The sequence below is a fragment of the Gallinula chloropus genome (assembly GCF_964237585.1).
Source record: "Gallinula chloropus genome assembly, chromosome: 1".
Classification (NCBI taxonomy): domain Eukaryota; kingdom Metazoa; phylum Chordata; class Aves; order Gruiformes; family Rallidae; genus Gallinula; species Gallinula chloropus.
The window spans coordinates 81081181-81096239 of record NC_140085.1 but is presented as its reverse complement, the minus strand read 5'-3'; the positions used below and the strand labels follow the sequence as shown (position 1 = coordinate 81096239).

Here is a 15059-nt window from a genome sequence, read left to right as displayed (position 1 = left end):
TCCATTGTCTTAGTAATAACAACGTTGTCGCCCAGAACTACATGTAAGAGAATAGAGATATATAGATACGAAGTGTTGCTTTAACACTGGCATATTGTGGGCTTACAAATCAGATTAATGCACTAGAAGCTGGCTGGTCCCTGTGCAGACATGGCCTGGATCTGAGTTGGGGAGCTAAATCAGCTCCTGTATTGAAGATGATACTAGTGATACAAGATATATTTTAATACCAATACCTCTGCTGCCTGGATACCAGGATACCTAGCACTCTTGAGATACTGGATGCCAGTCAGATGTGGTGGTAGTGGATACAGCTTACATCAAATTCAGTGGGAGTTGTACCTACTTCTGCCATGGCCAGCTTTGATACTGGGCATCCTAGGGAATAAGCTCAGCCTCTTGTGCATTTCTTTCAAACTCCCTTTTGCCCTCTTCTGCCATTTTGTTGCTCCTGTGTTAGCCAAGACCTAGTTTACTAGGGCTCTTGATTGGAGACTTATTACAGCTTATTTCTGTCTGCCTTTCTTTAAAGCCAGCTGAACATACCCAATGCTCTTCCTCTATGGTAAGACCGAAAATACAGACCACCCTCCCAGCTTCTGTGACACTCTTTCTAACACACTCCTTTATTCTCTTCCTCGTGATCACGAATTCTCTCTCCAAGCCCAGCCTAGTTATTTGTGCATGAAGCTGCCATGTCGTGTATTGGTGTGAGTCTGGTGTTCACATGAGCTGTGAATATGCTGCACATGTGTATCTCTTGTGCATCCTGAGCTTTCCTTCGGTCAAGTTAACTGTCGTTCTGCCTTCTAATGAATCACCAAGAGAGAACGAGACCTGGTAAGATTTCTTGTTAGTAACAAGCTGTGTCACTACCAATGTGACACTGAATGAGTTCACAATGTGACTTCATGTCCAAGTCTCCAGACTAGATGGGATTGGGACTCTGAGGTTCCTCTTCAATGAGGTGATTTCTTGCAACATTCGAGTTCACACTTGGCACAAAAACCAGTTAAGTCGTGCCATGGTGCACACAAACTCTGTTGCCTTGATGTACAAGGCAGTCCTCACATCACCCCAAAAGAGTTGCAGTAACTCCAGTCTCTTGATTGCCGCTTTGCAGAGCCTCCCTCTTCTCTCAAGGACACACCTTCAAAAGCTGGATGAAAGCCAGGAGAAAGCACCAGCTACTCTGTAGCCAGCTAATCTTAAAAATACCATAATCTCCTGAGGCCTCACTGTGTGTTTTTGGCTAACTGGTTTGATGCCAGTAAGTTAAACATTTGTATCAGAGAGGAATTTATTCCATTTTATCCACTGCTTAGACTTTCCCTACTCCAGGCTCTAGGAGGACAGGGATAGTTTTCTGCCTACAGCAACTGCTTCCTTTCAGGAAGGAATGACGCAGGAATGATAAAACCTCTGTTCAGACCCATGTCCCAACTGGCTGAGCTGACAAGAGCAACAGCAGGTAGAGCAGGAAAACACTTGGTTGGTTGGTTGGTTGGTTGGTTGGTTGGTTGGTTGGTTGGTTGGTTGGGTTTTGGTCACAACCACAGCAGTACTGCTCTCCCCACAACTTTTAAATTCGGACTTCTACTCTCTTCTAAGTGGTATTGGAGTTCAGCTTCTTAGAGAAAGCAGAAGGGAGGCCACAGGACTTGTGTAGAATTGGGAGAGGTGTGTGACTTCATAGGTAGCCCTGTGGGACTGCAGTGCCAAGGATATGCCATGATTTTGGATTTCTTGGAGGGCATATTCCCTCCTTCACCTCAGAACAATTCCCTCTGATTCACTGAAGCCCCCAAACTGCTGCCCAAGTCAAAAAATGAGAGTGATGTGAGATGCAGGAAGCACTGAGGCTTTTCCTTTACACAGCCCGTTCTAATCTTCTTTACCCAATTGCTGCAGGGGCAATGAGTGTTATCCTTTGCTGGAGACAGGAGGAAGCTACCCAAAATATCCACCAGTGATTCAACACAGACAGACAAGCTGCAGCTGGGGTGCAATCCTGAGCTGTTGTACATAGTGCTGCGCTTTCCCTGCGAGCGGGGTTCACACGCACCTGTGGTCCCTATGTGCCCCCACAGTGGGGCCTAGGGCACGGACCCAGCTGGGGGCCCAGCAGCCCTCAGCCCCAATGCGGTCATCCTGCGTTAGAAGCAAGAGCATGCACACAGTGCCCAGGTACACGCCCTCATCTGGACATTTAACTCCAGAAATGTATGCCCAGGTGGTTCCCATGCTTTGGGGTTTATCAGGAGCAGACAGGGAAGCAGCTGCTGTTTTCGCTGCCCGGTGACGGGAAATCCAAAGGGTCTGTTCTCTCTTGGTTTACACGGTGGTGAGTAGTTAACAGCGGGGGTGATCTGCACTGTTTCTTCCTCCTAAATGTTGCTCTTCCGGTGGCATTTAGACTCAAACTGTGGTCTTTGCAGCCTGGGGGCAGGGACAGAGAGGGAGTTTCTGTGCACTTCTTTGCTCCACGGCAGGTCAAGTGGCAGGGTGACAGTGTTATCTCCCCCTGTGACAGGAGGTCACGTTCCCACAGTGCTGCTAGTGGAAACCACCAGCTCCACAGGCTTCGCACAGTATTTTAGGGGGATAACAAACTGGGAAACGTGACATTTTCTGTGCCTCACCTCCCCTCAAGCTAGCCCGCAGGTCCTTCGTAGAGCCTCAGGTGAGCATGCCACCATGGCAGTGCTCGGACGGATGGCGGCTTCAGACTTGTGAAGGCTGAGGAACGTCAGAGCTGGTTACAGGCCCAGGGGAAAATGCTTAGGGACAAAGCAGATGCTGTGAGAAAAAAAAAAAACGGCCAGAAGAAAGACTATTTTAAAATGCTGCACGCTTGAACAGTAGCAGTGAAGCCAAAATAAAATGTTTTTAAAAAAACAGAAGTCAGTGCGCAGGCTGTGGGAAATACAAAGGGGTCATGAGAAATGCAAAAGGCCTGAACGGAGAGCAGCAGGAGCAGGCAACCATGGCCCATCCCCCAAAAGCATGGCCATGGCCATGCAGGGATAGTGAGGCTGACAGTGGTACCGGTAATGCCAGCAGTGCCCACTGTACCCCCACAGGGTCTTGCACCCTGGAGCAGATTTGGGACCTCCTGCTGTTATCCAGCAGAGCAAGCAGCACATGGCTGATGCATGACACCAGATTTACCAAAGTACCAGCTGAGGTGCTTGCTGGGGTAAAATACCCAAGACTGGTGAAAAGTTTCTTTCTCCTCCAGGACAGTGTCAAAGGAGAACTGCATCTTTGCAATGTGAGGAGGAGATGTAACGGAGGGGTTTATAGCCTAACAGGTCCCTAATCCCCAGAAGTCCAGGCAACCTGAAGGGAGAGGCTGAAGGCCTCAAGAGCCCCCCATAGATTAGGCTCACCACCATGGGAGAGAGGGCAGGCCTGACCCTCCTCAGCCCATCCCTGGGGTGCCCAGGCCAGTGCAAGCTCAGGGAGTGGTACCAGGACAAGGAACAGTGCAGTGAGCTCTCGGCGTAGCGTCCTCTGTGGCCCAGGGCCCCTTTTCCTCCTGTGCTGTTGTAACTCCTGCCTCTGTGCCAATGGCTTCCAGAACGCAGAGGAAAACTCTCGCATCTCAATCACCTTCTTCCGACTCTTCCGCGTGATGCGTCTTGTGAAGCTCCTGAGCCGAGGGGAGGGCATCCGGACACTGCTTTGGACCTTCATCAAGTCCTTCCAGGTATTCTTCCACTTATTTCTAAGTAAGATCTAATGCTTTGGGGGGGTTGGGGGGTTGGTTGGGTTTTTTTTTTGGTTTTTTTGTCCGTTGGTGGCACCTCAGCAAGGGGTTTCACCCAAGTGCCTGAGCCCCAAGGCTGGTGGTCAGAGCTGTGTGCACCAGAGATGAATGGAACAAGTGAGAGTCAAGGGAATGGGGTTCACAGGGGATGACTGCCTGGGCACGAGTTTCATCTTTAAAGTATGAGTAATTGCTTGAGACCTTCCTGACTAGCCTTGATAGTTCCATTCAACTCGATTACCACCTGTCTGTAACCCTTCAGTCCTCTCTTCTTTTTTTCTTTTTTTTTTTTTCTATATTAGCTATATTTGATGCCTGTTGCTTTAAGCAAAATACACAGATATGGGGAAGGCCTGGATCTTGATTAAGTTTATTTTAAGCCTTGTTTTGAGGATGTCCAGTGAGCATTAGAGATGTGCAGCCCCCACGCTTTCATTTAGAATTAATTTCACTTTTTTGACCCCACACCTTTGGCACTGGTAATGGTGCCAAGTTATTAAATTGCTGTCGCTTTTGCCCTGAAGGCAAATTGCATTTCAGAGGTAGGTAAAGTACCAGAGTAGATAGAGGAAGGCAAAGGATACCAGATTGAATAAGAATTGTCATCTCTGGGGAAAAACAAACACCAAGAGAGAGCTATTTGCTAGAAAAACTGCCTCCAAACCAGCCCTAGCCACACATAGAACAATAGCTAGTTAGAGATGAAGCATAGCGTATTCCTGCACTTTACAAGTACTTGATTCGGAATTTCTAGGCCAGCAGACCCTGGATGTTAGCTGGGGTGGGTCTGGAGGAAGTGTCAGGGGAAGACAGCACAGCAGTACGGATGGTGGTCCCAGCATGAGAAAAGATGCAGGACACGCCACTGGACAAAACCACAAGAGAGTAATTTGTGCAACACACAAGTCTTGAAACAGCAACAGTGTACCCATCCTTCAGACCAAGGCTTTAAATGGTCGGTAACATTTGTATTGACTGATCCATGCTTTAAAACTTAAACCTCGCCAGCTGCAGCACAATCTGGGACCGAAGCCTGCAGTGCTGTGGAGCACAACGACTGCTGTCTCTGTCAGCAGCAGTAGCGCCTGTGTACACCAGGGAGCAACCTGGACCTTTTCCAGCACAGCTCTCAGGTGGTCTCAAGTAGCCAGACCACCAGGCTCAAGCAAAGGACTCTCATTTTGCACACTCCCTGACTGCCAGAAGATCTGATACTGCACAGCAGTTTTCTGACACATACGTACCGCAAGCGACGTTTTTCCATTGCTTACACGGTTGCTAACTTCCAGGTTGTTATTTGAGCAGCTCCAGTGGGAACCATTTTGTCTGTAAGCATAGGAATGTCATTCCCTTGGCACAGCTCAGCCATCCCTGATGCAGGGGACAGAGTCACACTTTCCAGTTCCTGTTTCTCCTCCCCTTGCCCCTGTCCCCATTCAGCCTCTTTAGTAATAACTCCCTCTTACTCTGAGCTCCGCTTGCCACGGCTCTTAGCTAGAGAGGATGAGATGGATGGGAAAGGGAGTGCCTGATACTTCCCTCCAGTGACCTTCAGACCTCTTTGATTGGAGAGTCACTTTTAGGCAGGGCTGTTGGGTGATGGGAGGAAGTATCAAGGGACCTGTCTTCCGCAGGGGGAGCAGGGACAGAGGGGAGAGTGGAACCGCTGAAAGCAGCGTCTTTTCCCTTGAAAGCCTGTAGATCTTCATAACATGGTATTCTTTGCTCAGAGCTCCTCCTCTTGCAACTACTGGGAGGCTCCTTTGGAGGCTAAGAATAGTCATTGTGCAGAGCTCTTAACTCAGCCACTCCCACTGCCAAAATCTGGGATCCCTGCAGACTTTGTCTGGCACTGGCTCTTCTTGTGTCCCCACGTGCTTCCAGGAAGCGTCCCTGCTCACACAAGGCAGCCTAATGAGCAATGAACGTGAGCTGGAGTTAGATCCCATCGTAACTACCGTATGCCCTGTGCGTGGCACACAGTGCTTGTGTACTGAGTTGGGTCACCCGTCAGAGGGGCGGGTGGTGGGAATACACTCGGCGGGGTTTCCGCCTGCAAAGATAGCAACAGAGCCCAGGCTGGCGAGTGGGAGGAGTAGGAAGTGAGAAGGGTGCTGAGGGCAAGGCAAGGCCGTGGGAATGACAAGGACAAGATGGTAAAGCCAGGGAAGGTTGGAGAAGGAGGGGGGCAGAGCCAGAAAACTGCAGTTTGGGAGATGGGGAGCTGAAGAGACTGTGGGGAATGAGGGGCAGAGATGAGTAGGAAGGTGCGTTAGTGGAAAGGGGTGGGCTGAGCAGAAAGGCATGGGAAGAAAGTGGAGAACAAAAGACCTGGAGAGAAGACTCGCTTCTCATCCGCATCTGAAAGACAGAAGAACTGGTAAGATTATGCACTTCAGGGCCTGTCTGGGCAATAGCCCAGGAGATCTTCTTAGGTCTTGTGTGTACCAAGTCCCGGCTAGATCACAAGATGTTTGGGGCCCAATTCTGAGCTGGTGCATCTCCACTGGTGTTCTGGGGTAACCACATAGACTCATCTGACCCCCATAAAACACAGAAGAATCTGTCCCTGAACCTCAAGATGATGATTGCAGCCATTTTTTGAAGGTTGGAGATTTGGACATTTTAATGTTCAGATATCTTTGAGATAATATGTGTAGATCTTAGTCAAAGGTCCATAGCAATCAGTGAAAATTTTACCTTGAGTTCTTCCTATAGGATTTAGCCCTGTTGAATTTAGGCATAAATTTAAAATGTGTAAATAACCTTATATTTAAAAAAAAAATAATAATGCTGTAGGGTTTATACTCTGTGAAACAGTGTGTCCAAAATCCAGATCAGGGACAGTACTCAGGATGAATATGCTCACTCATTGCCTCTAAAGTAAGGTCTGGAAATCTCGAGTAGAAAATTCCTCCTCAAAAGCCAGAGCTGTGCCCTTGATTCCTGCTAGTGGTGGACAAAACTGACAGGTCTGAGCACTTTGCTGATGCACCGGCCTCTTCTTCACGAGGCAGCTCTGCGAACCAGGGCTCTGCATTTCCTCGTCAGCAGCTGACCACAGACACTCAGAGCACTGCAGGCACCGTCACAGACACCTGACGCCAAACAGGCAACAAAGCTGCTGCTGCTTTAGGTACTAAGGATGGTACCAGCCATGGTAGCAGAAGCCATGAATTTGGGTCTTGGCAGCAGATGTGGTTTTTTCATTCGAACAGACTGGATCCAGGAAAAAATCACGTTGCTATTAGTGCCGGAATAATGCTGGTCACAAGAGTTTTCTCCTCCTGGTAAGCAGCTGTAGGCACTGGTTTTGCTCTCGCTTTCCTCGCTCCGTCAGGAGCAGGAATGCCTTGAAGGCAGCAGAGCTGCATCATCACGAGTGGGAGCAGACAGAGCCTGCCAGAGCTGGGTGGCACCGGCGTGGTGGCGGGAGGGCAAGTATATGTGGGCCTCTAGAGTCATCTAGTGGCCACCTGGCCAAACTACAGACTCCGTGTGTGTTGCCAGCCTCTGCCCAGTCTCTCAAAGCTAGATGCATGAACCAGGATCCCGGGTGCCCGGGCTCGGTGGAGACACAGTGCGCTCTGTTTTTTTCTTTTTCTTTTCTCTTTTATTTTTTTTTTCATTTCTAGGCTCTCCCCTATGTGGCTCTTTTAATAGTGATGTTGTTCTTCATCTATGCTGTGATCGGGATGCAGGTAAGTGATGCTGAACAGCTCAGCTATGTCTGTCTCCTCCTGTTAGAGTTTTGGGAACTGACTTTTAGAGTAACTAGCTCAAAGTGTGGTTATAGAGGCTTACAAGAATGTTTTTGCCCAGTAAGGTAAGACACCAGTTAATCATAGGCACCTGTGTACTTCCAACAGGAGCACAACAGGCCAGGGGGAAAAAAAATAAGAAAAAACCCACACACAAAACCTGACCCATTTCAGGGCAGAATGCAATACACAGATATTAAAAGGACCCTGCCTGCCCACCTGCCCTCCACACTCTGAAAGAGATACCCAGCAGTGGAGACTTACTGCCTCGCTCATTGATTCAAAATAACTGTTTCAGCAGCCTGATGGCTGTGCTGCACTGAACAAACCAATTTTTCTATTGCATCACTTTCACACTCACATAACTTCCACTGAGTAAAGAGCAGCTTTTGATTTATACTTGTGAAGGTAAATATGGGATCAGACCAAATGTACCAATGGTCTGTGTGTGTGCCAGTTCTTCAGGAAGCTGCATCAATACAATTCAGTTTTCAAAATGAGCTTGGAACTGGCCTGAGCATTCATCTGTACAAGGAATTGATGTTGCATACAGCCCATTGAAGAAAGCGTGACACAAGCACAGTCTCATTTGCTCTGCTGCTTTTCAAACTAAACTTTACTTTCCCCTTCAGTGTTAATCAGATCTCAGACAAGTCAGCCATCTGGGACCAGAGACCAAAGTATAGAAAGGCATGGCATAATTGCTTCCAGAGGTCTTTAGATATGACAGGCTTCTTGGTTTCATAATGCCCACTGAATTTGTAACAAAATTCATCTGACCTCTGTGACCTTGTTTTAATTTGTTTCCTGTTATTATAATCACATCTTTTCACAGACTCCATCTACTCTGTCCCAGTTTGGAAAACAAAAATAATTGCTTCTTGAATTATCATAGGTTATCTCAATTGCCCCCAGTAATTACAGCTGTCATTTAGCCTACTAGGCTCAAACTGAAAACTTGCCCGTTTTGCCTTTAATATCTAACTCACATGGCCAAGATCTTACAGGATTACCTGTGCCATATAGTAAATCATTTGAGAGCATTACCCGAGCGTTATGTAGCTACACAAAATATTAACAATGGCTTCCAGGCATCCGTGCAAGATGGGGTCTACAATGATCAGGGCACGGCCAAGGCTTGATATTTTATTCTGTAATTCTATCCCCTTTTCTGTCAGCTAGTTCTAAATTGGCTATTCAAGCCTTGGCTTACATTCAAGCCTCTGTTTAAATCATCTCAGCAGCCTGAAGAACATACATCTGTCTTTCACATTGATCTAGATTACTAGATCTCTTCCTGCCCTCCTGTCTCCCAATGAGAAAACCAGTTTTTCTCATCTTCCCTCTTTCCTTAGAGCCCACAGACCTGTTACCACTTTTTGCCCAAATGGCATCTCAGACATTTTGTGTGCTGCCCCCTTGAACTCGCTGACACAGAGTTCCCTCACAGATAGGGAAACGTAGGAAGGAAAATTCTTCCTCAGTCCATTAAGCAGCTGCCTTGAAAGACTAGATGTACCAGATCTGATGAAAATGTAAGGATTTCCCACATAAAGGAGACCTACCACTTTATCTCAGCTGCTGCCCTGACTTGGAGCGTAACAACATTCAAGCCTCACTACCTAATGTGCTCAAGTGGAAAAATCCAAATTGACGCTGATGGATAATGGCTCAGGAGGCACAGACTGGAGAGGGCATGGGAGAGGAACTTCTTGTAGGTGTCTAATGCAAAGCACCTGTGGTAGCTGCCACCAGTGCCTCCTGTGTGAGAGAAGCTGCAGGGTTCACAGGAAACCCAAGACTTCCAGCATGGGAAGTTCCTTTGCCTACACTTGCCTGAAATGAAAAACATGGGCTGCCTCAGCTCAAAATGCCTCTGAGCATTTAAACTGTCCTCCTGCTCCTCCTCAGTGCAGCTGGGGCTGTCAGTGCTACCCGCAACGTGGGGGCTGTCAGGGCTGGGGAAGGCCCACACGTCCATGAGGAACCCCTGCAGAAAGCCTGCCATGTAAAGGCCCTCCCCCCGGCCTGGCATGGCCTCCTCGCCATTGTCCCTGAGCTGCTCTCCACGTCATTGTTTCTCTTGGGGTGTTAATTATCAGTGACATTTGCTTGAAAAGAAGCTCTGTGTTCTCTCAGAGCTGCTCTGTTCCTGCTGCTCATTTTGGCTACGAGATTACAGCTCTCAGTCCTTGAGATCTCTGTCACGTTGCTATCAATAGGGAATAAATAGTCCTGGCCGACTGTGCTGTGCAGAGACCTTTCTGCCAGGCAAGGTTTGTTAAACCCTCAGTCCCAGTGCCCAAAAAATACCAAAGCTATGTAAGTTCTTGTCAAAGTCTAAAACTCTCCTGCAGTGGGGACTTCACATCCATCAGCAAGACACTAAAAAGGCTGAGGCTTCACACAGTGTCCGGATGAACTAGTTCCTTCAGCAATGGTTGGTTGGGCATGGAAGGAAGCTGTAAGTAAGCTGTCCTTGTCTGGGCAAATCTAGTCATCACCATCTCGCTGCTGCCTTCTGGGCAAGGACCTGAAAGAGCTGCTGGTGGCAAGCATGGCTACTGGAAGGGCAAGCATTTGGACAGTCTCCAGATACAAGGCAATGTACTTTGCATTGTTTTGGGAAGATTCAAGGCACCCCACAGAGTTTGAAGCTGAAGGCTCTGCAGCTGTTGGTCTTCTGCTATCACTTCCTCCTGGTGCAGACAGATAAGCAATGACAGAAGGAGCTTTTTCTTCTGTGATTTTGATTTCTTTTAGCTGGACCCCCTCCCCTTATGAGTGCCTGTCAAAATAAGGGCCCATATCACGTATTCCCAGTGTATGAAATAAGGAAGGTGCCAAGATGCTTCTTGTTACAAAAATCAGTGCTTTTCTGGTGATAAAGCACAAGCAAGGGAAGCAGCAGCAAATATGCAAGCCCCATGGAAATAATTTTTTAAGAGAAGAGGAGATTCTGTTGAATATCCCGGTCAGGATGAGGCCAAAAGCTACAAGTGACAAGAGGCCTGGGGATTTTGAAGGGCTAACCTGAAAAGACCTCTGTTTTCTGCCAGGTGTTTGGTAAAATCGCGCTGAATGATACCACGGAAATCAACCGCAACAACAACTTCCAGACCTTCCCCCAGGCAGTGCTGCTGCTTTTCAGGTGGGTGCCTTACAGCTCCGGATTGTGTCAGTCTGGGAGCATGATTCCTTTGCTCTTGGGCACAGCTTATCTCCTTCTACCGTGTCATGCCCATGAGGTGAGTAGAAACATGTTGTCCCTTAGCAGGGGAGCCTAGGAGTCACCTCAGATGAAACAACCAGTCCGTTAAGCCTTGTATCCTGACATGGCCAACACAAGATGCATGTCCAGAAGGGAGATCACCAGTTTTCAGTGCCCTCAAATGTTGCTACACATTGCAAACTCATCCTCTTGTTTAAACCGAGCTAGTATGACTCTGGCTGGTTGGACCATAATGTCCCTGTACTGAGACTAAGCAAATCCAGTCAGGAACAACACACTGTCGATGGCAACAAAGCCAAAAAGAGGAGCAGGGTATGCCAGTGTCTGTCAAAGCCTGGCCATCAGCCTGACTTGCTATTAATTGACCTCAGTGGCAAAATTCCCATTAATGTTCATGAGAGCAGGAATAGGTCGTGCCAGTCTCTCTCACATTGAAGGTCACTGCTGTCTTCCCTTGCCCTTTGCCATGCCCAGGTGTGCCACCGGTGAGGCCTGGCAGGAAATCATGCTGGCATGTCTCCCAGACAAGAAGTGTGACCCAGAGTCAGAACCAGCCAACTCCACCGAAGCCGACCACTCCTGTGGCAGCAACTTTGCTGTCTTCTATTTCATCAGCTTCTACATGCTCTGTGCCTTCCTGGTGAGTCCACCCCAACAACCAAAACCTTCCCTCTGTTAGCCTGACCCCCTATCTCCCCAGATATCAGCATTGCACAGCAAAAGAATGATCTCAGAGAAATCTCCCCATGGGGTCTTTCCCAGCAGCACTTTTTCAGTGACGACACCCCCTTCACCACTGCCATTCCTGCCTCCCTCCAGCTCTGGGGGATGCTCTGTTTCAAATCCCAATCCTTTGTGCACAGCTCTTCCCCCCTCCCTTTCGATAAGAAAACCAAATTAGTGTGTTGTGGGCTGTGCTGAGGCTAGCAACGCCTCAGCCACACTTCCCACCTTCCCTCCTACCTTCCTTCTGGCTACTGAGCAGGTTTTCCCTCCCCTGCCAGCAGCAATGACTGTGAGAATACACATATCCCACTTGCATCTGCTCCGTGTTGGCAATGCGGCATTGCTCAGAGCGACAGCACATGCTCTGCAGCTGGCATCAGCGCCCAAAACTCTCCCAGTGAACAGCAGCAACGTTTTAAAAGTTTTGGTTTTGGGCCAGAAGAAAGGGCTTTTATCTCAGCCTCACTGCCTACAGAGGATAAATCCCAGGTGGGCAAAGACACTGCTAAATAAAAAGCCATCACAGCTTCTCTAAGCATTCCGCACACTTGGGCCTCGTCCATTCAGAGGGGAAGCAAAAATATGTGACCAGCTACGAATGTCCCACCTCTGGGATCTTCCCATTTAAACTGGGGGAGGAGGGGGTGGCATGAGGGAACATGCCCCCAGTGGCTTCCTAGTTTTATGAGTCTAAATCCAGACCTTAAATGGATAACCTGGTAATGTCTACTGTTTACCTGCCTCATCCATCAAGTCCTCTCCATCCTTGTTTGCAGATCATCAATCTCTTTGTAGCTGTTATAATGGATAACTTTGATTACCTGACCCGGGACTGGTCCATTTTAGGACCACACCACCTGGATGAGTTTAAAAGGATCTGGGCAGAGTATGACCCTGAGGCCAAGTAAGTAACCCAACTCGGATATCAGAGCACCTTGGGAGAACAGGCCCCTTACTTTCAGGACATTGCTTCACTTTCAGTTGGGGAGAGATACAGAGTGTTGAGGGAGAGGCAGCAGGAGACTGAGCAAAGGAGATTAGAGGGTTGGTTTATTGTGGTGTGTGTTTGCGATACTGAGCTGTGACTCTTCTACTTAACTTTCTGCTCACGGTAGAGCTGCTGTGCTCAGCTCTCCGTTTTGTCATGTGTCACACAGGCCCATCACAACCTGCACCTTCACACGGCTGCGTTCTGCTGGCTGCAGGGTTATTCACTTCAGCAGTCTGGCCGGGATTTAAAGTTACACGAGAACAACTCACACAAGGGCTTAACTGACATTCAGTATTACATGCTCTGTTTGACACATGCTTAGGCTTAAAGTGCATTTAGATCCCTGTGGCATTACAGCACAGTTGACAACTGTAATTGCAAAGCCCCCTTCATAATGCAAAAACTGTGGGAAGAGATCTCAGCGTAAACCAAAAGCAGATCTCTTTAGGAGACATAGTGTCAAGATTAATTTGGGCTCAGGTTCTGCAACACGTGAGGCCATGTCACATTATCCAAATGATATGTAAATTGAAACCCTTCTTCCCATCCATGGTGACCAGCCAGGGAGACTTTCAACATGGGTAGGCAATAAGCACAGAGTTCTAATAAATACACTGTTTGTTAACAAAACAGATGCTACTATTTGTGCTTGTTTGAAGGCAAGACTGCAGTGGCTGAAGCCATATATATATATATATTTTATATATATATATAAAATAGATAGCTGTTCAGTCCAGGTGACATCCCATTCCTTCCCATCTATAAATGGGAAGATCTTTTTTTTCCTCTTCCTCACCCATGTCCCATGCTTGACACCCAACTTCTAGCTCTGGTAGCTCTCCTCTCCCCAGGAGAGAATTCCTTTGAGCTGGCATTTACAGAACTTGAAGCCAACTGCTGCTGAGGAAGAAGTTAAGCTCTTTGTTTTGTGCTGGCTCCAGTGATAGCCCAAAGTATAAACACATGTCAGAAGACAGTGTCTTGGGGCTATTTAATGGGAGGTAAAGCTCACGATAAAAAACACACCCTTTGTACCTCTGTGGCCCCTATAGCCCTAAGACAGAGGGGCAGATCAGCAGGTCACCCCTTGGTAAGGATGCTCACTTTTCTTTCTTCTTTAGGGGGCGGATCAAACACTTGGACGTGGTAACACTGCTCCGGAGGATTCAGCCCCCCCTGGGCTTCGGGAAGCTCTGCCCACACCGGGTGGCTTGCAAAGTAAGGCCCTGTGCTTGGAGAAGGCTGGGAGTCACACAGCAGCTAAATAGCCCTTGGTCGTGTTTGCTACCTACCTAAAGCTGCCACAGAGCCTGTGTGCCTCCTGGTTCTTCGCCCACCAGGCAGGGGCTGGCGGCAGCGGGGCGGAAGTGGCGTCGTGTCGGGGTGACTACAACCAAGCCGGAGGGCTGGAGGGTCACCAGGAGGCAGGGTGTACTTTAGTCAGAGTCATCAGCCCACCACCGGCCCTCTCTCTTTCTGGGGGGGGGCATCTATGCTAACTATAGCTATCAAATAGGGCCACAAAGATGATCAGAGGGCTGGACCACCTCTCCCATGAAGGCACGCTGAGAGAGTTGGGCTTGGTCAGCCTGGAGAGGAGAAGGCTCCAAGAAGACCTTACAGCAGCCTTCCAGTACCTGAAGGAGGGTAGATTTAGATTAGATATTAGGAAGAAATTCTTCCCTGTGAGGGTGATGAGTCCCTGGCACAGGTTGCCCAGAGAAGCTGTGGCTGCCCCCTCCTTGGCAGTTTCCAAGGCCAGGTTGGATGGGGTTTTGGGCAGCCTGGGCTAGTGGAGGGTGTCCCAGCCTATGGCAGGGGGTGGAGCTAGATGATTTGTAAGGTCTCTTCCAATCCAAACCAGACTGTGATTCTGTAATTCTGATTCAACCACATGCCTTTGTGGTATCAAGCACACATCCCAAGACAGATTAGGACAGACAGAAATAACAGGGCAAGTAAAAATATCTCTTGAGATTTTCTTTGGACTAAGCAGTGCACCAAAAACACAGTGTTATTGCTCATTCTTGCTTATATAACCACTAAACAGCAAGGTGAGTGTGATATTAAAGTGCAGGAAGGGCAAGGACAGATTTTCTGTGAAAATGTCCCACTCGTTTCTTTGGTTGTGAGACTCCAGCTATGAAAAAGGACTCTCTCTAAGTGAATTATGAATGACATGTTCATAAACTTTATGCTACCTTCCCTTGAAGTTTTTTGTTCATCTCCTCCCAAGCCCCAGAGTTTGTGACACTTAGAGTTGTTTTTTATATCGGTCTCAGACCAAAATACCAAACCTGGGGCTTGTACACAGACATATATGACTTTTGTGGCCTACTGCTGATCCCTTTCAGTCTGCTGTCTAGCAGTTATTTGTTGTCTTAATCTGTATGAGATTGCAGTGGTAGTGATGGGAAATCCCTCACACCCTTTCCTCTGAGATTTAGTATCCAGCCTGTTGCATGAAAGTAGCAAAAGGCAGAATAAAAACCCTGGAGGCATAAGAGTTCAGACCAAGTCCCTGGTGTCTCTTACCTCCTGAGACAGAAGTAAGGATGTAAGATCTGGTGACCCTGC

General features: G+C 48.1%; 1 protein-coding gene across 1 annotated transcript in view; it reads left to right on the top strand.

The window, feature by feature from the left end:
• CACNA1C (calcium voltage-gated channel subunit alpha1 C) overlaps positions 1–15059 on the top strand; it is a gene marked incomplete at both ends in the record, with an annotated part of 478476 nt that overhangs the window by 447629 nt on the left and 15788 nt on the right. Inside the window, 7 exons of the mRNA XM_084279498.1 lie at positions 533–565; positions 3584–3712; positions 7408–7473; positions 10593–10684; positions 11240–11405; positions 12268–12395; positions 13604–13700. Coding sequence (XP_084135624.1) covers positions 533–565; positions 3584–3712; positions 7408–7473; positions 10593–10684; positions 11240–11405; positions 12268–12395; positions 13604–13700 — 711 coding nt within the window. The remainder of the gene's footprint in view (positions 1–532; positions 566–3583; positions 3713–7407; positions 7474–10592; positions 10685–11239; positions 11406–12267; positions 12396–13603; positions 13701–15059) is intronic.